The sequence below is a fragment of the Larus michahellis genome, chromosome 6 (assembly GCF_964199755.1).
Source record: "Larus michahellis chromosome 6, bLarMic1.1, whole genome shotgun sequence".
In the NCBI taxonomy this organism is placed as follows: domain Eukaryota; kingdom Metazoa; phylum Chordata; class Aves; order Charadriiformes; family Laridae; genus Larus; species Larus michahellis.
Window position 1 is genome coordinate 2,289,925 of NC_133901.1, and position 22,455 is coordinate 2,312,379.

The 22,455-nt window shown below is 37.3% G+C and overlaps 1 protein-coding gene across 7 annotated transcripts in view; it reads right to left on the reverse strand.

Annotated features, from left to right (window-relative positions):
* The window catches only part of PIK3CA (phosphatidylinositol-4,5-bisphosphate 3-kinase catalytic subunit alpha), a 40,197-nt gene that overhangs the window by 2,801 nt on the left and 14,941 nt on the right, over positions 1-22,455 (reverse strand). For 6 of the 7 annotated variants that reach the window (XR_012587450.1, XM_074590335.1, XM_074590336.1 and 3 more), the window contains 18 exons: positions 19,549-19,962; positions 17,810-18,019; positions 16,884-17,134; positions 15,012-15,257; positions 14,065-14,150; positions 12,057-12,162; positions 10,785-10,937; positions 10,542-10,676; positions 6,651-6,775; positions 6,184-6,265; positions 5,545-5,709; positions 4,875-4,978; positions 3,563-3,734; positions 3,115-3,221; positions 2,435-2,556; positions 1,830-1,908; positions 666-836; positions 16-133 (listed from right to left, as the gene is read on the reverse strand). Coding sequence is in view for 5 of the 7 variants with exons in the window: in XM_074590335.1 (XP_074446436.1) it covers positions 16-133; positions 666-836; positions 1,830-1,908; positions 2,435-2,556; positions 3,115-3,221; positions 3,563-3,734; positions 4,875-4,978; positions 5,545-5,709; positions 6,184-6,265; positions 6,651-6,775; positions 10,542-10,676; positions 10,785-10,937; positions 12,057-12,162; positions 14,065-14,150; positions 15,012-15,257; positions 16,884-17,134; positions 17,810-18,019; positions 19,549-19,900 (2,784 nt within the window). In the remaining 2 variants the exon portion in view is untranslated. The remainder of the gene's footprint in view (positions 1-15; positions 134-665; positions 837-1,829; positions 1,909-2,434; positions 2,557-3,114; positions 3,222-3,562; positions 3,735-4,874; positions 4,979-5,544; positions 5,710-6,183; positions 6,266-6,650; positions 6,776-10,541; positions 10,677-10,784; positions 10,938-12,056; positions 12,163-14,064; positions 14,151-15,011; positions 15,258-16,883; positions 17,135-17,809; positions 18,020-19,548; positions 19,963-22,455) is intronic. The other variant, XR_012587451.1, reaches the window with a different exon arrangement.

Genomic DNA, 22,455 nt, shown 5'->3' on the forward strand with positions numbered 1-22,455 from the left:
AAGAACGTATCTTACTTGTCCATCATCTTTTACCATGATGTTACTATTGTGGCGATCACCAATGCCCAGTATAAAGGTAGCAACACAGTAGCCAGCACAAGAACGTGTAAACAAGTCAATAGCTGCATCATACCTATTGAAAACAAAGAAAGGAGACATTTTCCTACAGGTATTCTAGTAATACAAAAGTGCAGATTTTTTTTCTCCCCCCCTTCCCATTAAGGAAGGGACAACTTCTACTATCTTCTCTCAATGAAGCCGAGTTCCTGGACTTTTTATCACTTTATCAAAGTCAGGAAGAAATTCAGCATCCTCTGAAAACAGAAGTCCTTACAGTTAGATCACATGACAGTAAACACGCTATTGAAGTGACTGTCCCTCTTTTGAAGGCCAGCAGTTCTCATTTTGATGAGCTACTGTTAAAATACAGACTTAAGCCACATCTTCATAGTTCTACCTCCAACTTTACCACCAAGAAGTCACAAAACCACCCAAAGTAAGAAGAGCTACAAGGAGGAATACTAGGCAAGTAAGGGCAGGGAAAAAAAAACCACCACAACCGAGAGCAGATGGACATAGTTTCCCACTTGATGAACTTTAGTTCTCTTGAAGTTTCCATCAAAAAGAGCACACGAACAAGACAAACAAGCAACAGGAAATCTCACATTTCTCCTTTGTTCTTGTCCTTGAGCCACTGATGCAATGTATGGCTGTTGAACTGCAATGCTCCTTTTAAGCCTCCTTTACACTGAATCTGCATGATGGTATGAGAGCTCCGCACCACCTCGATGAGTCCCACACAGTCACCAATAGACAAACAACCATAAGGCAACATCCTGAGAGATAAAGGGTTGGGTTTGGTTTTTTTTTTTTTGAACAGAGTTAAGTTTTAAGACAAAAAGCACCAGGCACTTTTGATAACCCTTATCAGGTGTCATCTGTTACTTACTTTAGGATATGAAAATCTGTGTTAATGTTTTATAGGTGTATTACCATTAGTCTTGTGGAAAAAACGTACCAGGTGTTAGTACAGTAACATGCCAGCCACTGTATCTACCAGTGTCATTCTTCAGCTTTGTATCAGGACAAAACGTTAAGACAAAATTTTATTAACATGTTCTTGGAGGTCTTAGGGAATACAGTGGAACAACTCTTAAAAAGGCATTCATCATGATTTACCGAGACCTATTCAACTATATTCAAAGTGAAGTACTAGAGACAGAATCTAAGCATTCTGAAAACCAATGTTAGGATTTCATGGGTTACTGTAAACAAGCAGCAGACAATACTTTGTATTTAAAACCAGCATGGGACCTTCAAAATGAGTTTCCGAACAGTACCTGAACATATTACAAAACTGCATTCTGCAGAAGCTACTCTACCCACAGACTATCTAGAGGTGGAGAAGCCACACGCGTCAGACTGGGCAATACCTACTTTGTGTACTGAAACGAAGATACCAGCTACAAAGAGTCACTGGCTCAACAGGGCTGCAAGTTTGGCAACTTGTTGAAAGCAAACCCTACAGATACCATCAGTAGACCAGAGCACAGCTAGTGTGTGTTAGCTCCTGGGATATAAATCCCTCCTACCCACTTGAATGAGCCTTCAGTATTTTTCAAATATGATCGTATGTTTACAGAATCCAGTAGTTTAGCTAACTGAAGGTTACTAAAAAAAAATATTAAAAATCGCTCTAACGTGTACAAGCATGCTGACTTATAGTATTTCATTGCTTCCATTGTCCCAAGGGTAATAAATCCCTAGTAACAAACCAACACAAAAGCCATTAAGAACAGTATTGCTTGAGAATGACCTCTAATGCTTACCGAAGATCAAGACCCTGATTTTGCCAGATGTTTTCCATAATTCTAATTATCTGAAGTGTCAACATGTCCTGACGCAAGTCTGGAATAGTCAATACACAGAGATTGCAAATTTCATAACACCAGAACACTTTGTTACATCTTAATTTACTTTTCTCCCAAAAAGTATATCTAAAGGAAATGAGGCTTGCAGAGTTTAGTGTAGGGTTTTTTTTTTGCTCAATACAGAAAAGCAGATTTTAAATAGTTGGGAATGACCATGAATTTGTGGTGGCGATTTCAAAGCTGTTTAAAAATATACAATAAAAACATGACAACGGGGTTACAGATTACACATCTGTAATATCTTGAAGATATTTTCAAGTAAAAAAACCCAAAGTACTAAATAGTATCATGTTCCACCACAACAGACCAAGCATCTTAGAACATACAAAATTTGTACATGACTGAGACAAATACTAATTTGTACATACTTAATTTTTCCAGAGATTATTTTTTAAAGTTTTTTTTTTAATATATGTATTTTATATGCTTAGAGAAAATATTGAACAGTAGGCTAGGAAAATAAACAGATATGTAGCTTTTGGATTACACTTATTTTTCCTTACCGTCTCCATTTTTAAAGATTATCTCATTGTTCTGAAATAACAATTCAGACATAATATCGGGGTTTTCCCAGTTCAACCACAAGGGCCTTTTTGCAGATGACATTATCCTACACTCCTCAAGCCTATAAGAGAGAGAAGATTTCTATGAAAAGGGCACAATTTGATTGTCATACCATGTTTCTGTACCACTACTAAGTTCTCCCTGTTTTCTTCAAACTCTTTGTACTAGTATCAAACTAAAGATGCACAAGTAACTGACAATCAACCGCTTTTACTTTCAGCTTCAAACTGGAATAAGTAAATGCAATATTAACCATTTGCTAAGCCCACCAGAAGAGCTGGCTATGTTGTAAATTTTCCTTTGGCAGTGTGTGTTCCTTACAAACGGAAGAAAGACTGCAGACTGGGTAATACCTTCTTTGTGTACATTTCCTTCCAAATGGAAAACACTCCTAGCACCTTAAAGGAACAGATAACTGTCATCTTGTTCTCTCATTTGTTAAACCATTAGACTGGAACTACTTCCTTCTTTATAAATTAGTCTGCTACAAATTTTATTCAGTTAACTTTGAAGATACTAACAATTAGTATGTTAAACATTTAACCTTAGCATTGCTAATGTTAACATTACTATGCAGTTTTTTAAACACCTAGACAAAATTCAAAACTGAAGACAATACCGAAGATTTCCCAGTTGATGCGCAGGATTAAGAGGAGAGATAAAACCTTGTAAAGCATCCATGAAATCTGGCCGTCTCATTTGTTCAACAAGAAACTTCATCTGTACCTGGTAAATAACAACATTCAGGTTTTGAAAACACTAACTGCATGTAAACGAAGGTAAGTATCAGATTTTAGCTTTGGTTTTAAAGCATGCTTTTGCACAGTCCCAACATCAGCAACTCCACTTAGCCACGTATCACACAAATTGAAACCCTTAATTTTAGTTTTGTTGCCTTAAGAGGTAGACAATAGCAATGCACGCAGAAAATATTACAGCTTCTAGGATAACATACTATCTACTGAAGTTAGCATTAATACTTTTCCAGTTAATCAAATAAAACACAACTCTAAGTAATTCCTGTGACTCAACAGCAATAGTTTTGGTATGTGGACAGCTTGTAATACCTTCTGGGTCTCATCTTTTTTTTCCTGCTTGAGAATATCTGTGAGGTTAATCAACTTCTCCATAGCCTCCACCTGCCTGCTCAGATGCTTTAGGTACATTCCACATGCTCGACAATAGGACTCCAGAAGTAAACCAAACCTCTGACTTACAGTTTTATTGTGCATTTCAGACCTACACAGAGAGGAAGAACGGTTATAGCTTAAAGACAAGACCACTTAGAGGTGCCAAAAATGAAGCTATACCTGTAACATCTTCCCGATGGCTGCTTATGGATCCTTCTTTTCAGGTAAATAACTTGTATTGACCTCTCACAATTCATCTCATTTTGACTGGATTGATCAGACTTCAGTACCTTTTACAACTAATTCAGCACAGAGTGTATAGGCTTTCCCCCCACTCTTTCTTGCTCTGTCCTGTCCTTTTCCACCCCTTGCCTTTATTCAAAATCCATGCTTCCCAGAAACTCTGTAGTAAACCTCAAGCTTTCAACTCAAGTTCCAGGTTTCTTTGCTGAGAGCAAAGCTAACCTGTTTCATTTTTGACTCCTATTTTCTCATTTAGCCAATCCCAGGCTGTGGCCCCTCTAGTTTCCTTGTTCTTACCTAAAATACATCCCCTCAAACAAGCTGATCAGGCAACTTATTTCATTATCCTTGATGATTACCAAGGAAAGTAGAAAACTGAAAGCACAAAGATTCCTTGCTTCTATTTCTGTGTCTGATCATACTGTCTTAGAACAGCATTTTTAGGTGAGACTTAGCTAGAATTCAGTATTACTGTAGGCTGATTTATGCTCAGCCTTCTCAATTACAGAAGTCCATTTTATACTTGGTAAGGAAGAACACAGATATTTTGGCTATCGAGCTCTATAAAGTCTTTAATAAGCACGCATCAACAGTTATTTTTCAAAGCCTTATCTGATCAAATTGGGCAGCTTTCTTTAGGCCTCAACTGTTTCTATAATTTTCTGGAAAAGACTGGTGAGAGATCTGGCATAAAAAAAATAAATTTCCAACAGCAGAAGTCTGTCCAAGCTGTAAACAGCTAACAGTATGGGAGGCTTCCAGCTGTCCTACTCTACCCTCCTTTTAGAAGTAGAAGGCTATGTATCTATTATTAACTAGCTTTTGAAACTGTAAGGGATGACTTCTATTAACAAACTACGCATTCAAGCTCTTAATGAATCTAAAACAAACTTTAAGTGGCAATATTTTCCTAAAAAAGGACATTTAGTATGCCAAGCCTTTAGACCAACTAATTATTTACAGCTAATAGGAGTCCCACCACCCCTTAGCATGATATTAAGCTTACTTTAAATGCCAAAAGAAGAAGTGTCCTATCCTTTGATTGGTCAGTGCCTTCTTGAGTAAAAATCGCACAAGCTGATTATCTAAATACTGTTCATATTTCAGAACCTAGTTAAGGATAAAGAGAAAATAAAAAAAGTCATCTGCAGTTAGTATCTCTATGAACAATATACAGATTAAAGGCAAGTCAACAAAAAGCAATCTGTGTTCTATGTTAAATTTTGTAGAACGACTGCTCTTGGTATTAATATTTGCATGTGTTAGGATTTGAATGACATCTGCTAACAGTGCATTGGCTGCCTCTATTTCAGGAACTTCCCGTCTGATGCTTCCTTTACTGTTACCAAATATTTTGGCCTCAACTTGCTCAAAATTTTGAGAAGATGGTTCTGCTCATACTTTCCCATATGTTAGGACAGCTGAAATAGCTGCCTGTTCCAGTCGGTAGAACAGTTCTGCATCTCTGCAAAATCCTGGCATTTAATAACAAGCAAAACCACAGCACTACAGAAAATGAACTACATTTCATATCCTCCTCCTAACAATAATCCGCAATGCAAACAGGTACTTTTGATGACCTCTTTTTCACATCATCTTAACTTTTGCTGTATTTTAAGCCTCTGTGATTATTGAATATACACAAGACATGACGTATACCCAAACACGTTATATACCTGTACTAGCTGGATTAAGTACTGAGACAGTTTGTCATCTGTCAAGTACTTCTCTAGACACCGAACTGCAAAAGCTCGCACCATTGGATCTGGATAATTACAGTCCAAAAGCTCCATTGCTTGCTCTGGCTTGATTGGAGGCCAATCTTTCACCAAACAGTACATCTGTGGACAAGAAGTCCAAGCACGTTACACATTTGCATTGATTAGGAAGAAGTTCGAACGCACAGCCATTAGAAGGTATCGTCAGACAAAAACTGCATCCAAGTAGAAGCTGTTTACTCGCCAGTCCTCTCTCAACAAACCATTTGGCATTAGTTGCCAGCTGACTTTGTTATTTTATCCACTATAAAAAGAATGAAAACAAAACATCGCATTTAACCATAATTGACAAATCAGCAACATAACAGGGATTCAACTAATGCCACCAAGAGGAAATCTTAAGACTCAGACTGAGCTAAAGAACAAGAACTATGGACCAGTCTGATCAGTCAATTGTAGTGGCACCTTGAATCATCTAAGTTCTCATTCAATGCATCATGCACACATAACATGTTTTTAACTTCCAGAAGTTTTCTTTAAAACAGCATATCTTAAATCTTCTTCAAAACTTAAAGCTAATTCAGTGCTATATGTTACCTGTGCCACTTCATCTCTAGAATTCCATTTAACAGACAAAAGTAATTTGGGCAGAATTTCTGGAGTATTCACGCAATAGTGTCTGCGAAAGAGAAAAAAGTTGTATGTACAAAATGGCATTTTTGCTTTGATAACCATCTATTATGTCCCCTCAGTCTTGCACCTTTTTCTTCCTTTGTCAGCAGAATCCGATTGATACCATAAGGTGGTGTCAGGAACCATGCATGAAGGTAAGATCGCAGTAAGGGGGAAAACAAACTAATTCAACAACTTTTTCTCCATGGCCTTATGCACCAAGACATACAATGCAGAGTGCTTTAAAAACCTTCTCTAAATGCCAAGCCCAACAATACAGAAGAAAGGGAGCAAAACCCAAGACAATCACAACAAATCTGGAGCAAATGGGATGAAGTTCGACTGTGCCAACAAATGGGTTTTTCTTTGGTTTGGTTTTTGTTTTTAAATACCTGTGGCTCCAGAGGAAGTCCTTCTCTTGCTCAGTGATTTCAGACAAAGGATCTCGTGTACATATGGCTCGCAGTTGCTCCTTGTCGCTTTCTCTTAATTCATTATCTCTAGCTATTCTGTTACTCTGCGGAGAAAGAAAGCGGTCCATCAACCCTCCACATATTTTTTTCTGTTGTCATATGATATACATGAAGTATTTTAACAGCATAGCAACACTTATAGCCTATGTCATGCAATACTATCTTGTTTCATTTTGTTATCACTGAGGACTTTAGATTTAAAAACAGAGAGAGGAAAAACTATGCCTTTGATTTCTACAACAGCTTTTATTTAGTCACTACTGGGACAAGAGGAGGTATGTTCCAACTAAATCAGCTGTGTAGAGAAATAGCAGCGGTTGACATCTGATGAACAACAGAATGCAGCACAAAATGAAACTGGTCATTTCTGTCTCCAGTTTTGAGACTGCTGAGAGCTGCTTAAAGGAGTGAAAAAGAATCAGAACTGAAAAAGCAGAGTATGGGGATGAAGCCAGGTAAATAAAAGGTAGAACACTGTAGGAAAGCCTGAGTAACAAGACGACAGGAAAACATCAACCAGAATTAGTGTAAGATATTCCCCAAAACGCACAGAAAACAGAATTGGTACTTGCTGAAATTAATTTTAGCCATTTAATAGAACCAGCTTAGACAAATGGTAGCGGTATTGAAACTAGTACTACTTGATTTTTCACAGCTCACACGCCAAGTTCAATTTTTCTCCTACACTTTCCATTTATTTCATTGAATGTGTTTTTTGCAAAGCAACACACAAAATGATGCCGTTTCCGAGGTTTCAACTACAGAATCAATTGCACTGCAAATAAGAAATCTTAAGCAGCTTCTATTATTGCCTTTAGTATAAAATACAATTGTAACAAACAAGTTTTGACACTTAAAATGAAGCCATCCCAAAAATTCTGCAAGAGTTGAACAGTTATAGCGAACTCACATTTTCACACTTGTATGATATCTACTACTACAAAAAGAGAAAGATCAACTCTTTCGCAAGTTCAAATTGTTTAAGCTGTAGAACCAGTGTTTGACCTCTTGTTCTCCTCCCTCCCTAGGCAATTCCTACTGAACACATTAAAGACGACAATAAGCAAGAATGAACTGAGCTTTGTCAGCCAGTTTTGTTGATGGAAATTTTCAACTGGTTGAACTCGTACTTTGAAGCAAGAAATATCTACAGGTCCTTTACAGAAAGTCTTTGCAAGGCATCTAGCTTTAAAAAAAAAAAAAAGCTGAAGAAAAGAACAATCTGAAATTTCCAGGTAGGAGATCAATGCACCCTTTAAAAGGGGAAGTGGAGTTATTTCTAAGAATATGCACAAATACAGAAGCAGTTGCTAGGTTATACCACAGGATATCTGCTCCAGACTGAAAGTTTTCTACTTTACATTTATCTTCAGTTACATAAATTGTGTATTCTCACAATAGGTTCACTACTGTCACATGGGACAAGAATATATTGTATGAATCAACCAACTCAGAGGATTTTTCGCACCTTGCCCTGTTCGTGTGATAGTCTGAGATCTTAGTGCACCAACATGGTTTTTTTTTTATTACTGTTCCGAAGTACATGGACTGGACTTAGCAGTAGGGGGCAATTATTCAGGACTACTCTCTATGTGGCACAGGAAAATTTCTAGAACACATTCTTAAATATTATGGTAACGGATACAGTGCAAGTAGCAAAGCCAGAGTCATTCTATAAGGAAACTAATGGATAAATTACTTTATAATCACCCTACTCCTGCCATAAGATCAAATAGTTGATATTGAACAAGTGATTTACTGTACATATTCAACTTGATTCTGAAAAAGTCATCCTAAAGAGTAAGTGAAAGTCAAAAAAGTATAAAATGTACCTGCATAGTGGGTCAGAAAGATCATAGTTTAGGTCAAGCCCAGAAGGAAAATGCATTTATCCTGTTGCGGTCAACACCAAAAACGTGAAATTCTATGAATTGTGGGACAGTAAATTAGATTTAATATTTGAAAATTCTTTCATATTCGAGATATTAATGGACCTATAAATGATCTCATAAGTATGTATTAATTGATTTTAAATGCAGTGTAATGCATTTCAAGGTTAAACCATAAAAAGTTATGTTCTTGGTATCATAACAAAAACATTTATATAGAAATCATACCTCAGTGACTGCTTTGCTGATTTTGACCATTTCAGACAAGCATTTTTTACCTCTTTCAGACATGGCCAATGCTACACACTAAACTAGTATCTGATTTTTGAATGAGTAACAACACATTGCCTTTTAACTCCCTAAATGTAGTTAATATTACAAACAGCTATAAATACGCACAGTATCTGAATACAGGAAGTTTGGCTTTGGACCTGAAGATACCACACATTAAGAGATAAAGGGGACAAATACAATACGAAGAGATAATAGTGATGTTCAAACTTACCAAGCATTTAATGAAATATGATTTAAGAGAGGATAAGTAACAAGAGGATTTTTGGCAGACAACAAGGAGGGTTGAAAGAAAAGCGGCATGAACAACGAGAAAGAGAGACTAAAGCACTGATAGTTTGTTTCCCTGTCAACTTAGTCATTGGTGTAAACAGGCTTTCTCCATATTTAACCACTATGACCTTCTTCTATGGTATTGCAAGGATTATCACAAAAAGCAACAGACTAGAATTTGAGACTTCATCCTACCTCAGTTTGTTGGTTTGTTTTTTTTTTTTTAATTATAAAGTGTGAGTTGATCATTACTTTGTCACTCAAGTAAGAGCTTATTAACCTCACCATTTTCTATTTTTGCCTACAGATGGAACAGAGTTGAGCATATATAAGGCCAGGTAACAGGCTGTGTTATAGCAAAGGAATGTTATTTACCAAGAGGCCAGCTGTCCTTAAGCACTTAAGAGCCCCGCAGCACTGCTCAGTCACAATACATATCACAAGCAGATATGCCACTGTATGATGGGCTTCTTGTAGAGTATTAAGAGAAATCAAATGCCTACAAGCCTTTGTTTAGGAGATGTTGAGATGGGACTGTTATAAATATAACCAGAATTCCCAAACTGGAAGCTTACTGACACCTACGCACTTTTTGGCACAGCGAAACTTTCCACCCCGAAACTCTTCTCACAGAGCACAAAGCTCCCTTGGGGAAACTCTCAAGTCTTTGAATCAGCCTCCAGAAGAAAATGTAAGACATATCAACTGATGTCACAGCCTTGTCTTCAAATACATAGCATTTTTAGCTTTACTGCTTTTCTTTTTTTCTCCTTTCAATTATCCAAAACGCGCTTTTAAGAAAGCTCCAAACCTCACCAAAAAGCCAATTGTCAACACACAGATTTTTTTCATGGAAGAGAAGAGATAAAGGACTACACTCACGTGTATGCTAACCAATTCCCTTAGAATTCCCTGTACTTATGGTCATACCTAACCCATTAAACAGCCAGTAAAGAGTTATAAGCACCTTTAGGTTACAAAGGAAAGCCTACCTGTAGACATGAAACTGCAACAAAATAAAGAAAGTATCATTGCAGGAGAATCACAACTTTTCCAAAGTTAAACTACAGTAGTTTAGACATCTGAATTACTGATATAAAAATGTCAAAAAGGCCCTATCAGTTTGCAGTTAGACAGTTTCTCTTTGAGGTGTTTTGGTTGGTCAGTGAAGCATTAGGTCAGCTTATTGGTAATACAAAGAAATGGGAATATATTACTCATATTTGCTAAACACAAAACAAAAAATTGATTTCTTGCTTTTACAATAATCAGTTCTCTTTATCACTAATCTACCGAGTAAAATAAATAAATACTTTCATATTTTAGTAGCTAACATTGGAAGGGGAGTTTGCCTTACCAGCCCCGCATAGCTGTAGTTAAACCCCAGTTCACGGGATATAGTCCAATTGGCATGTTCTTCGATCACCGTCATATCTGGAAACTTTACAGGATTGCTAAACCAATCAAATTCCAGCTCTAAACATGGAGTTTCCTATATAAAAGGAATTTAAATTACTTTTTCTGTTGAATGATACCAACTATAATACAGCATATTTGGAAAGCGTACTCCTAAAGAGGAAACTGGCATGCAAATACTTACCTTATTTGGATTTGACCCAGTAACACCAATAGGATTCAACAAATCCTCCAGCCCATGAGGTACTGCCCAAAGATTCAAAGCCATTTTCCCAGATACAAGAGTGTCTGTGTAATCAAACATGTTTATATTTCCCCAAGCCAATGGACAATGCTCCTTCAAGAGATTAAAAGATGATATTTTTAGTGTCATCTATTAATTACTGCAGAGTGAGTCAAGGAAGATAACATTTCCACCCCAAAGCAAGCTCTTACATTCCCAGATTAGCTGAAAGCAGGTTGTGGAAGCTGTACTATATTTTTCTATGAATGACTGTCATGGCAGTTATTTTACAGAACGGTATCAAAATACTTGCAAACATATGCTTACATTTTCCCCATATCAAAATAACTCAAGATAATGGAGAGAGAGTTTTTGTGACAGATAGAGGCTGCAGCGACAGGACAAAGAGCAACAGTCATAAATTGAAAGAGAATAGGCTTAGATTGGACATAAGATTTTTTGTTTGTTTGTTTTAAAAGTATGATGAGGGTGGTGAGCCCCCGGCCCAGGTTGCCCAGAGAAGCTGTGGCTGCCCCATCCCTGGAGGGGTTCAAGGCCAGGTTGGACGGGGCTTGGAGCAACCTGGGCTGGTGGGAGGTGTCCCTGCCCAGGGCAGGGGGTGGGACTAGTTGATCTTTAAGGTCCCTTCCAACTCTAACCATTCTATGATTCTATAAGATTTGTAAATCTGGCTGTAGGCAAAAAAATTATCTAGTACCTGTGACACACACTCAAACCCAGAACTGAATGATGCCAGTAGCTAGAATTAGATGCCATATGTAGATTTGTAAAAATTACTATTTGTGGTCTGATATTTGCATCAGATGCTAGAGTAGCACAAATTTTCTTTACTTTAAAAAACAACTCTAAATTCAAGTATAAATACTGCCTTTTTTTAATAAATAGGTAACTTATGGGTTTAGAAACTCGAGTTTAATGGCACTTGCACCTCAAAAGACTAATAGTGATCTTTGTGTCTGGCAATACAGTATAGATACTATTTACAGCATTGAACGGATAAGCTTTTTTCCATGTTGTTTAATTTCTGATCACAAAGAAGTGGTAGTCTGAATTAGATACAAGAAGAGAAACACACAAAACACAATTTTAATCAGATTCAAATCAAACATCGGACTAAGACTTGTTGTCAGGACAGCATTTAGCAAACATCTTCCTAAATTTGAGTTCAGTAGCTTTTGTTCGTTAGTGTATTAAAGCCATGAAGCATTTTACCTCCTTAGCACCCTTCCGGCCTTTAACGGAACAGATAGAAAGGCAGAGCCGAGCAGCACGTGGAAGATCAGGAATGTACATGTCATACAACAGCCATTCATTCCACCTGTAAGATTTCAAAAGCAGAATGAAACTAGGTTAAAGGAGAGCATGGAGACAACTGCATTCAAACAACAGTTATACTAAAAAGCATTTGGTATATTCCCACCTAAACTGTGTATGTGCATAAAGAGTACACTTTCTTACCGAAGAAGGGGCCTCCCACAGGCATTTGACCACATCTACTCCTTCTGGGAACGGAAGCTTCCCCGATTAGCCTTCTAGCACCAACACTGTTTCAAAAGTCATGCTACCTTCAATTCCTGCAAACTTAGTAATAGGTTTGTTCACTTTCACTCTTGAAAGCCTACTGACTGCAAGTGTCAGAGTAGGTATAACCTAAAGATAATGGATTTGCATGTGCTACACTAATGTAAGGTTTATTGTGAAATATTTTTCAATTCAGGGAAAAAAAAAAAGTGGGAAAAATGTGGCATAGCTTTCAGAACTCAACTGAATTTGAACTGCTAGAAAATAAGGAGATAACTGCAAGATGGGAATACAACACAGAAATAACACACAAAAATCCAAAGCAATATTCCTAATCCAGATATTATTCTATTTATCATAATAATAAGAGAACAGATTGGTTCTACAGGAATACACGTTGTTTTCATGAACTTTATCTCTCAATTGGCAGAACTGAGCTTTTGAAGAGGAACTTTGAATACAGCGTGTTTTCCTAAATGGATTGCCATGCTGAATTTTCTCAGTTGGAAGAGGCTGCAGCTTCCAAGGACAGCATTAAGTTTTCAATGTGTCTTTAGCTACTAAAACAGTTTTACAAAGAAGTAACTGCCCAAGCCCTTCTCTAAGAATGAATAAATTGGCAGATAAACTTTAATTCACTTTTCTTATGTGTTCATTTCATATAATACAGGTCTGTGTGATTATATCCATGTTTTCAAGCCACAACCTTCACCAATTTTCCAAGAAGATTTTCTCTCTCAGTTAAACTATCACTTCAAGTGTAGCTACCTTTGGAGACACTCAAAGGGAGAGGCTATTTTTCAGTAAGTACATATATTATTAGGCCGTCTTATTATTACACCTTAATAGAAAACATACAGACAAAAATATTAATATATTTTGAAACTCTCAAAGCGCAGAAAATGCATGTCAAGAATGACTTCTTAACACATACTTTGCATCTTATCCTAGCAGATGCTGAAATTTCACACCTCGTTAGTCAAAGTTACAGGCAGAAATTCAACATATTTTAGCTACTTTTTCTCAATATGTTTACATATGCTAATATAAAGCTTCTTTCTGCACGCTAACGGCACTTTTAAGTTCATGTGATTTATTTTTCCAGATAATATTCATGGTAGGTCAAATCTCGTGAACATAATCAGCCCAGAGCTGGCAGTGACTTCCATGTTAGCAAACGATACCCATCTCTGCACTCAGCGGTTCTGCTTTGGCAGGCACTACGCGACCTCACTGAAACAAGTTTGCAAGTTACATTACACCACACTGCCTCCTGCTGAGGGTGAAATCTGAACCTGCAACTGGAACACCTCCTGTTGATCCACAGTCAAAACCAGAGCTCAGCTGCCCAGAGTTATGCTGATTTCACACTATTAATGGCTAATTATATTGGAGTTTGAGGCAACTACAAATGCACGTGTAAAACAGATCCATTCAGTAAAGAAATTATACCATTATATGCAATGAGACAAAACACTTGCGTTTGAATTAGATTAATTCTATTTATAAATATAGGGTCAGGTAACAATGTTCTTTAAAAACTTAAGGCAATTGGACTTAAGGACTAAAAAACTTAAGGAATTCCTGGCAAGGAGCTCTATCTGAAAAATGGCTAAGTCGAGCCTTTACTCCTTCAGTGCTATCGTTTATGATGCCCTGGAAGTCAGGTTCTCTATAGCCGTTCAAGTACTTGGCTTACCTGGGATTAGAACAAGGTACCCTCTGAGTATTCACATTGTCACACAAAGGTTCCCCTCCATGGTAGATACCTGTTCTAACATAAATCTGAAAACAATGGTAACATTAGTACTATCTTTGAAATGTTACTATAAACAAGTTTCTTCACTGCTATCAACATGTACTATGATTACAACATATTACCCCTTAATTTCCATCAAGTAAAAAACAAGACCAAATCTGAAAACTAAACAGCCCCACCACTCCCCAAGCCAAACTGATTCATGCTCTGCAACCTGTGAAGCACAGTACGTAAGCACAACCTTCTAGAAAATAAATGGTCTTTATTCCCATTGATTGCAAAACTAGTTCTTAAAAATACAATAATAAACTTGAAATGAACTCTAAAAAAGCCTGGACTTCATTTTCAATTCATCCTGTGCCAAGCTACAGTGAAAGAAAAGACTGAACAAGTTCCGAGAAAGTTTGCCAGGCTTGTAGTATGACTTCAATGGGACTGAACCCTACCTGCCTTTTCTCCTTGATCTTCCCATGCCTCCCTTTTTAAAAACAAAGATAGCAGCACACTATCCAGCATCCCCTCATCAAAAGTATTCCCCATTACTGCAATACATTCTTAGACATAATAATTATTTAGAATATAAGTAACAACATGGGGTTTGTTCTATCCATTACATACTCGGCTGCAATGAAGTATGCAAAATGAGTTCTACTCCTATCAGGCAGAATATTTAGCTAAATACCACAACTCACGCCTTTTAAGCAGTACACAGAACTTTTCAGATGCTACACATAGCTCTGTTTTTTAGAATCCAGTGCTTAAATTTCAATAACAAAGTCATCTGATTTTCTAACATGTTAAATAACACCTCTTATTCCAATGCAGACACAGAAAACTCAAGGAAATCGTGAGCTGCTGAAAACCTTATATAAGGGTCCTTGCCTTACCTTGTCAATGTCTCTAATGTTCACATTTACGTAGGTTGCACAGAGAATTCTTATTCTGAGAGCACTATTTATAGTCCAGAGGGATTTGGCTGTAGCTTCTCCATTCATGTAGGGTGTAGCTGTAGAGATACGCCTGGAATAAGACGGCATTGTAAAGGTGTCCAGCGGTAGCTGGGTGTACAGGCTTTCCTTAGCCATCAGCATCAGGTTGGGCATGCGACCAAGCATTATACAGCTTCTTATGTACTGCAAGAAAACAAAACCAAAATTCAGTATGTTTTCAGAGTGTACACTCTTGGTAATCTGTACCTAAAAATATTGAGGAAGATCTAAAAGAAAAACAATTTTAAAGAGCTTATCATTGTCCCTGTATGTACACACTTCACAGCGTTTATAGTTGTAACATCCAACAGTTTAAATATGTTGTTAGGTAGGATCACATGGTAGCGCTTCATACAGATTTTGAGATATGAACAACATCTACGACAGTGGGAGGTTGAACTGGAGACAGAGAACAGAGATGACAAAATGACCGGTCAGGTTTCTTGTAGTGCTCCTTAGTTCCGGCGCTGTGCAGCGCAAACAAAGCGGACTGTTGTGCTTCCAGATCCGAGCTGTTCCTGGAGGCAGTTTACCTGGTTGTGCCCAGCATGCTGCTGTACACTGCTGTGCAGACCTGGCCCAGGCCACTCAGATTCCCAGTAATAGGCAGAAAGCACAAGAAAAATGTCAGACACACTCGGTTTTGGTTCAGTTGTGCGTACTACCTCCAGCTCAGCACCAATTCCAGCAGACTCTGGCTGTAAGGCTGTACAGTGTCTGTTGAGGACTGAGTGCCGACAGCATTAATCTGGCAACCGTACCACAAAATACAACACAAAGACAGGTCCAGCCCTGGAGCGTAATTAGCAAGCTCTTTCGCAGCACAGTAAAGGCATACCAGATACTTCTGAAGAAACCACTCTAGATCAAATAGGTCTAGTGTTTGATCTCAAGATGACTGTGTGAAATTATTCATGTATGCCTGCACTTGTTCCCCAGCTCCCACAGAACAGAGCTGCTTTTCCGATTATTCAGGATCCCCCACCCCCCTTCTCTCCCCCATTGCTCTGGAGAGCAGATCGTCAACCATTTCAGATGAAGGAATGGAAGCTGTTTATTACAACAATACATTCCTCAAAGAGGAAGCAGCAGCAGTCTGTCAGGAAATCTACAGGGCAACATTGTCGTCTGCTCCAGACAGGGCTGCTCAGATGCTCTTCTGTCTCACACTCGGCACTAACAGAACTCAGGCAACGGAGGACAGACAGCCACAAGAAAGATTTAACGATGATTTGTGTAGTGCTGGAAGTTTATCGCTCCTTTAATAAGATGAAAAAAATGTAAAGATGTAGGTAACAGGAAAACAAATAGGTTGTTTATATTTTTTTCCACCCCTAAAGGGGAAAGGGACAAAATTCACTGTAGCAATGGTTGCTTCATAATTTAATATCCCATCAAGTTTCCTTTTGTATTACAACAACCCCAATTCAAGCCTAACTCACCTCTTGCCATCAGAAATCTAGGATATTTCTGGAAGTACCTACCACTGATTTATCACTAATGTTAGGGGCAAAGAAGAAAGATTACACTAGGGATAAAAATTCTAGTTTAAATTAACTGTTCTCCCCCTCTCTCTTTTGAAGCACACACAGCAACAAATATGCACACCACACTCGTGCATTAGCCGATTAGTTTCAAGATGCACACATTTTTACTTCCTGTGTTTGGATTAGAGTAATGAAAAAGAAAGCCAGTCATAAAATTGATCACTTCTCCCTCAAATTTGGATTATTTTAGCATACTTCAAAATAAATCCATTATGTTACTCACCTTATACTGGCTCAGCGGATATTTTTCTAGCAAGTATTCATCACAGCCACACACTTTTAAAATGTATTTCCCCTGGTACTCCAAGACGCAAAGTTTCAGTTGTTCAGATGACAGCAACATACTTCGTGTTTTCTTCCTAATTGCTTCAGCAATAACTTGCTCAGGCACACAGTCATGATTGATTTTTAAGGTGTATTTCTGCTTATCATTGTTTGGCGAGACAATTACCCATATCACCACTATGATTTGCCCTAGAATAAATGTAAAATAAAGTTAGGCCTATCATTTTCAATACAGTTTCAAAATAAATAAAAACAAACAACCAACCCCAAAACCCCCCAAACAAGCAACTTCTCCCCCCAAGAACAGCTGACAATACTACTGAAAGAAGATGTAGACAAGATTCATAGCCCAAACTGACAGAGGGTTTATAACTTCTGCAAGGAACTACGTGCGCTCAGTTTATTTTTGACTCCAGTGTAAATTCAGAGTTCTACTCCTTGAGGTTAAGGATATATTAACCACGTAATACTGACACTTCAGCCTTCAAGAAAACAGCGGTGCCTGTTTCATGAGGACTGCAAGATAACTCAGTGATTTAGCACCATTTAACTCCAGATTTCTGAGTGTCAGAGAAAAGAAAAATGCAAAGCTAGCAAGCTATTTCTGCCCACTATAAAGAATCACCTCTATTTACCAGGTTATACTTCAAGATTTAGTTATGAGAATAGCAAAAACTGTAATTTTAAATTGTTTTCTTCCTTTTGAATCTACATTCTATCAAGAAAGTTATTCTCAATAAGTTAAGGTGTAAGATATTGCTATAGCATGCTAAATACAGTATGTAAAACAGTGATTTACCTAAGCCACCAGCTGTACTCTGATTTCAATCACTGAAAAAACCCTACTCCAAATATTTACCTTACCTTTATCTAGTTTATTGTATATGTGTTTGGGTAGCTCAGACGAAGACTCTACATTTGGAGGACAGACATATAACGCTCTACTATGCGGTGCATTGGCATCTCGAAGATCCACTGCTTCTTTACAAACATTAAGAATATTTCTTCTGAAGTCTTGTACTTCCGGATCCTTAACCATGTCAAATTCACAGACAGGCATGCCAATAGCAAAACCTACAGCATTGAAGAAGCATGAGGAAATAACTGTAACCGATAATTAAAGCTGAAGAGTCCTTCCATAAATAACAGAAAAAGCATGCTTTAAGGAAAACACAACCTAAAATATTTGTGTTAAATGTTGGCTTCTATTTGTATACATGATTGTTTTATTTCATTCAAGAACAACGTAGTTCTAAAGTTAAGTGCACTCAGCAGTCACAAAAAAGGTTAGAAAACAGGTGTACAAGCACTGAATATCCTGGAAGCCTTAAATCAGCACTCTCACAGCTAACACTCCTCCTGGAGGAAAAGGAGCAGTAATAAGCTTCCTTTGAAGTCAGCACAGAGTTTCCTAAGTGGACCAGAGGAGCTGTGATGTTGGATTTTTTCTAAATTCCCGGCAAGATTATTGACAGCTATTAGGACCATAATCAACTTCGCTTACAACTGAATGACAGCTATTAAATTTTTTTTTATAACTACACTATTTAAAAGTGTGACAAGCACTCCAAGAGATATTTGAACTTAAGCTCTTTGGCATAGATTCATGCAGTAAGAGTCCGTTTCTCTCAAGTCCTCAGTCTCAGATGTAATTCCATTTACTTTAATGAGATTACTTGCACAAATAGTTATTTATGCATGCATGTTCAAATGAAACCTTTCAATTGTCCTGTTGCATGGTTAGCTAACCACTGTTCTCCCTAAGTCCTGAACAGGTTAAGCTTTACAAAACAAAAGTAGTTTACTTATGATGCATTCATAATAATTAAATAATTTAACAATTAGGAGCACCCCAGAACAAGTATTTCCAGTTGACAAGTCTCTACCACTGCAATATACATCTGTTAGCAACTAAATGGGAGTGGGTATGTTTGCACTGCCTGAATTTAGATACTTAACCTGGATGCTGAAACATCGGCTAGTCTCCCTGTGCTTTCTCAATGGATAATGGAAAATAATAAGCCACTCCAGAGATGATTCAAAACATCACAATTTGTCTCCCCTCTGCCATTCCAGCCTCAGGTGTTTTTGTTTCCCTCCCCTCCCCATGCTCTTTTTGGGAGCATGGAAAGGGCGGGGGAAAAAAAAAAAAACAACACCCGACTTCTGAAATTTTACTTTCTAAGCAGGATAGAGAAGTATTAAAATGTGTGCTATCGCAAATGTGGTTTAAGATTTGTAGTTAAATCCAGCATTTACAGTTCTGTAAACTTCAAAACAAATCAAGATCAACTTCACAAACAACAGAATAGGCTTCGCTCATTCATAATATGAGACAAACAAAAAATATCCTTTAACCCATGTATGACTACATACAAAGCAAAGACTTTACATGTGAATGAAACAGAACAGCAAAAAAAAAAGTTTAATTCACAGTTTACAAACATTGGATTTACTATGATCAGCATCTTTGGATATTTGATGCAACAACTGTCAATTATGAAATGCAAACTTTGACAGATACAGGTGACATACATCCCATTTCACTTCTTTGCTTTGTATTTTGAAGAGGAGAAGCCATGTTTAAATAAAGATAATCTCACCTATTTCTCTATTAAGAATCTTCTCTTCTCTGTTACCTACTGGTTCAATGACTTTTAGAAAAGGCTGAAATAGTCGCAGGTCACAGAGTCTCCGTGTTTCATCAAAAAATTCTTCTCTTTCTGCTTCTTGTGTAACACTTACAAAAATGTAAGAAGATTCATCTTGAAGGAGCTGATAGAGAGGGTATTTTCTCGCTTCTTTGAAGAGTTCATGTTTAATAGTTAGTAAGGTGGCCTCACGGAGGCATTCTAGCGTCACTATCATTCCATTTGGGAGAAGACACTCCACAAGGATCCTCGGTGGCATCAAGTGGATGCCCCATAGCTCACCAGATGATGGTCGTGGAGGCATTTTGAAGTCTTTAGATAACTTTGTAGTGAAAGTTTTTCAAGCAGTGATCCTTATGAGTAAACCTAGGTAAAAACCAGAAATTTAAATATTAAAATTTAAAATACAAACACCGCAAGGAATTTCCAATAAGATCGCTCAAGCACTGCTTATAACTGTAGATGAATATTCATGGCTATATTTTACATTCATAAAAAGACAAAGACTTGATAAAACTGATGTCGAAGAGACTTGTATTTGATGTAATTATCTACTAAATAAAACTGTTAATAGCAGAATCACGTTAGCTTGGAAAAAATGCTAATACACATACGGTCTTCAAAAAATAGAGGATTAATTTTTTTACCCAAAGTTTATAATTTATTATTACAATACTTAAATAGCATGGGGGATGAAAATATCTAATATTCAAATTATTATTACAGCGATTTTTAGGCAAATCTCAAACCCAGTTCTTCCTATTTTTATTTTGGAAAAATAAACATTTATTATTATTTGGATGAGATACAAACCAAGCCAAAGAAAAGGAGGGGGAACACGTGTCTGACCTTCTGGCAGTGCTGCCTTATGCCATCTTAGAGCAGGTACAAGAAAAACTGTATCTGGACAGAGCAGAGATGTCTCACAGCCCAGTGGCCGAGAACAGACGTCAAACAAAGAGCAGAACTAGGCAGGCACACAGTGATACTTCATCAATAAACTCTCCTAATCACTACCTATTGCTAATTTCCTTAACCAGAGGCAATATTTATGTATTTGTTAAAGAAATCCACCAAGAACTATTGAGTTTGTTTAGGAAGTTTTCACACACAAACTGCTGTTATCCTGTGAGGAGAGCAAAGAACATTCCACATTGCAAAAAGTTTGCTTTTCTTTGTTCTGAAGCCTGATACTTTCAGCTGATATCCTAGATTTCTCGTAATGAAACAAAGTTTCTTATATTTGCATTCATTGCTCTTAATTTTACAGAGATACCACTACCTCTTTTTTCCATAATAGTCCCAGATTATTTAGTCCTCCTTTGCTCGAAAGTCATTCTATATTTTTGTTAATCCTTGTAACCTTCTTTGTACCTCTTTCACCTTTACCCTTTTTGCAATGCAGAGGGGAACAACCATACCTGCACGCCACATTCCAGGTCCAAACTGCGCACACATTTACACAGTGACAGAATGTTTTCTATTGTTTCCTAATCTGCTGCTTTTCTGCCTGACACTGAGCAGCAAGACATTTTCACTGAACTACATACCATACACCCAAGGTCTCATTGCAGAATAATAAGTTACCGCAAAGGCAATACATTATGCAAATCTCAAATAGTGCATTACTTACACTTCACCCATCATTTCATTAACTGCAGCATGTACATTATGAGAGGGTAATGTCAACAGAGATCTACAAAGCAGTCCATGACGCCTCCTCCATCAACCAACTGTCCTGAAAGCACAGGGCTAGGATGAAATAACTACTATGCAACTATTCTAAACCCATTCTTAGTCAACTTTTTAGTCAAAAACACTCTCAGGACTGCCCCTCTCTCTTCAGTTCCTTTCTTAATTAACAGAAAGGAGAGAAAAACCCAAACCAACAGCTTCACATCTCTTCTGCTTCATCAGCTTTCTGAAAGCTCCCACTGTGGAAAAGCAAAGAATGCTATGCTTGCTATTTGTGCAGCATTTTTTTTTTAAATACATATTTGATATAAACATATATTAAAGTATATTTAAATATATAAAAAATATGAATATACAAAAATTATATATATGTTAAAAAGTAAAATAATGATTCTCATTTCTGCACTTCTTTGCCTTGGTACTTATTTTCTGAAAACTTTTCTTCCAAGTACATCTGGTACCTGCTTTTGCCACACTTCAATTCTTAAAAAGAAGCATTAGAATGAAAATGATGTTTTCCCAAATGCACTGCTTCCTAAGCAACTCGAAGTAGCAAGAGGGTTGTTTTTTTAATCCTGCCTTTGTATTTGCAGGCTTTTAAAAATATCAACAAAAGTACTAAAGTGCCACCGCAGGTTTAGAAAAATGCTTTTCCACTAACACCTCATGCATATTTAGAAGGTTTTTGCAACCGACTACTTTTCTAAAAAAGAGCTTAAGGAAGCTGTTTTATTTTCCTCAGCATTGTAACAGTCTCAGTGAGCGGGTGCTGACTTGGAAAACTCTAAGGACACTCACAGTTTATTCAGAGTGCCAAACTTGGAAAGCTTACCAATTACCAGACATTACAAATAAACCCAAACACCACCATTCAGAGTAACTTGGAGAATTCCAAATTCCTGATATCTATCCTCAGTTTACAGATAAAAAGAAATACACATAAAGTCAAACAGCATCTTTTTGATCAGGCAAAGCATGAACAAGACTCCCTTCTCCGTACTGGTGAATCACATGCTTATTTACATTCCTTAATTACAAGGATAGGCAGAAAAACATTACTGTTAAGGCATATACCAGCATAAAAAAAAAACAAAGCCAACAAATCAAGAACATGCAGTCATAAGAACTTTTCTGTCCACATGTACAAGCAATGATAATATAGAT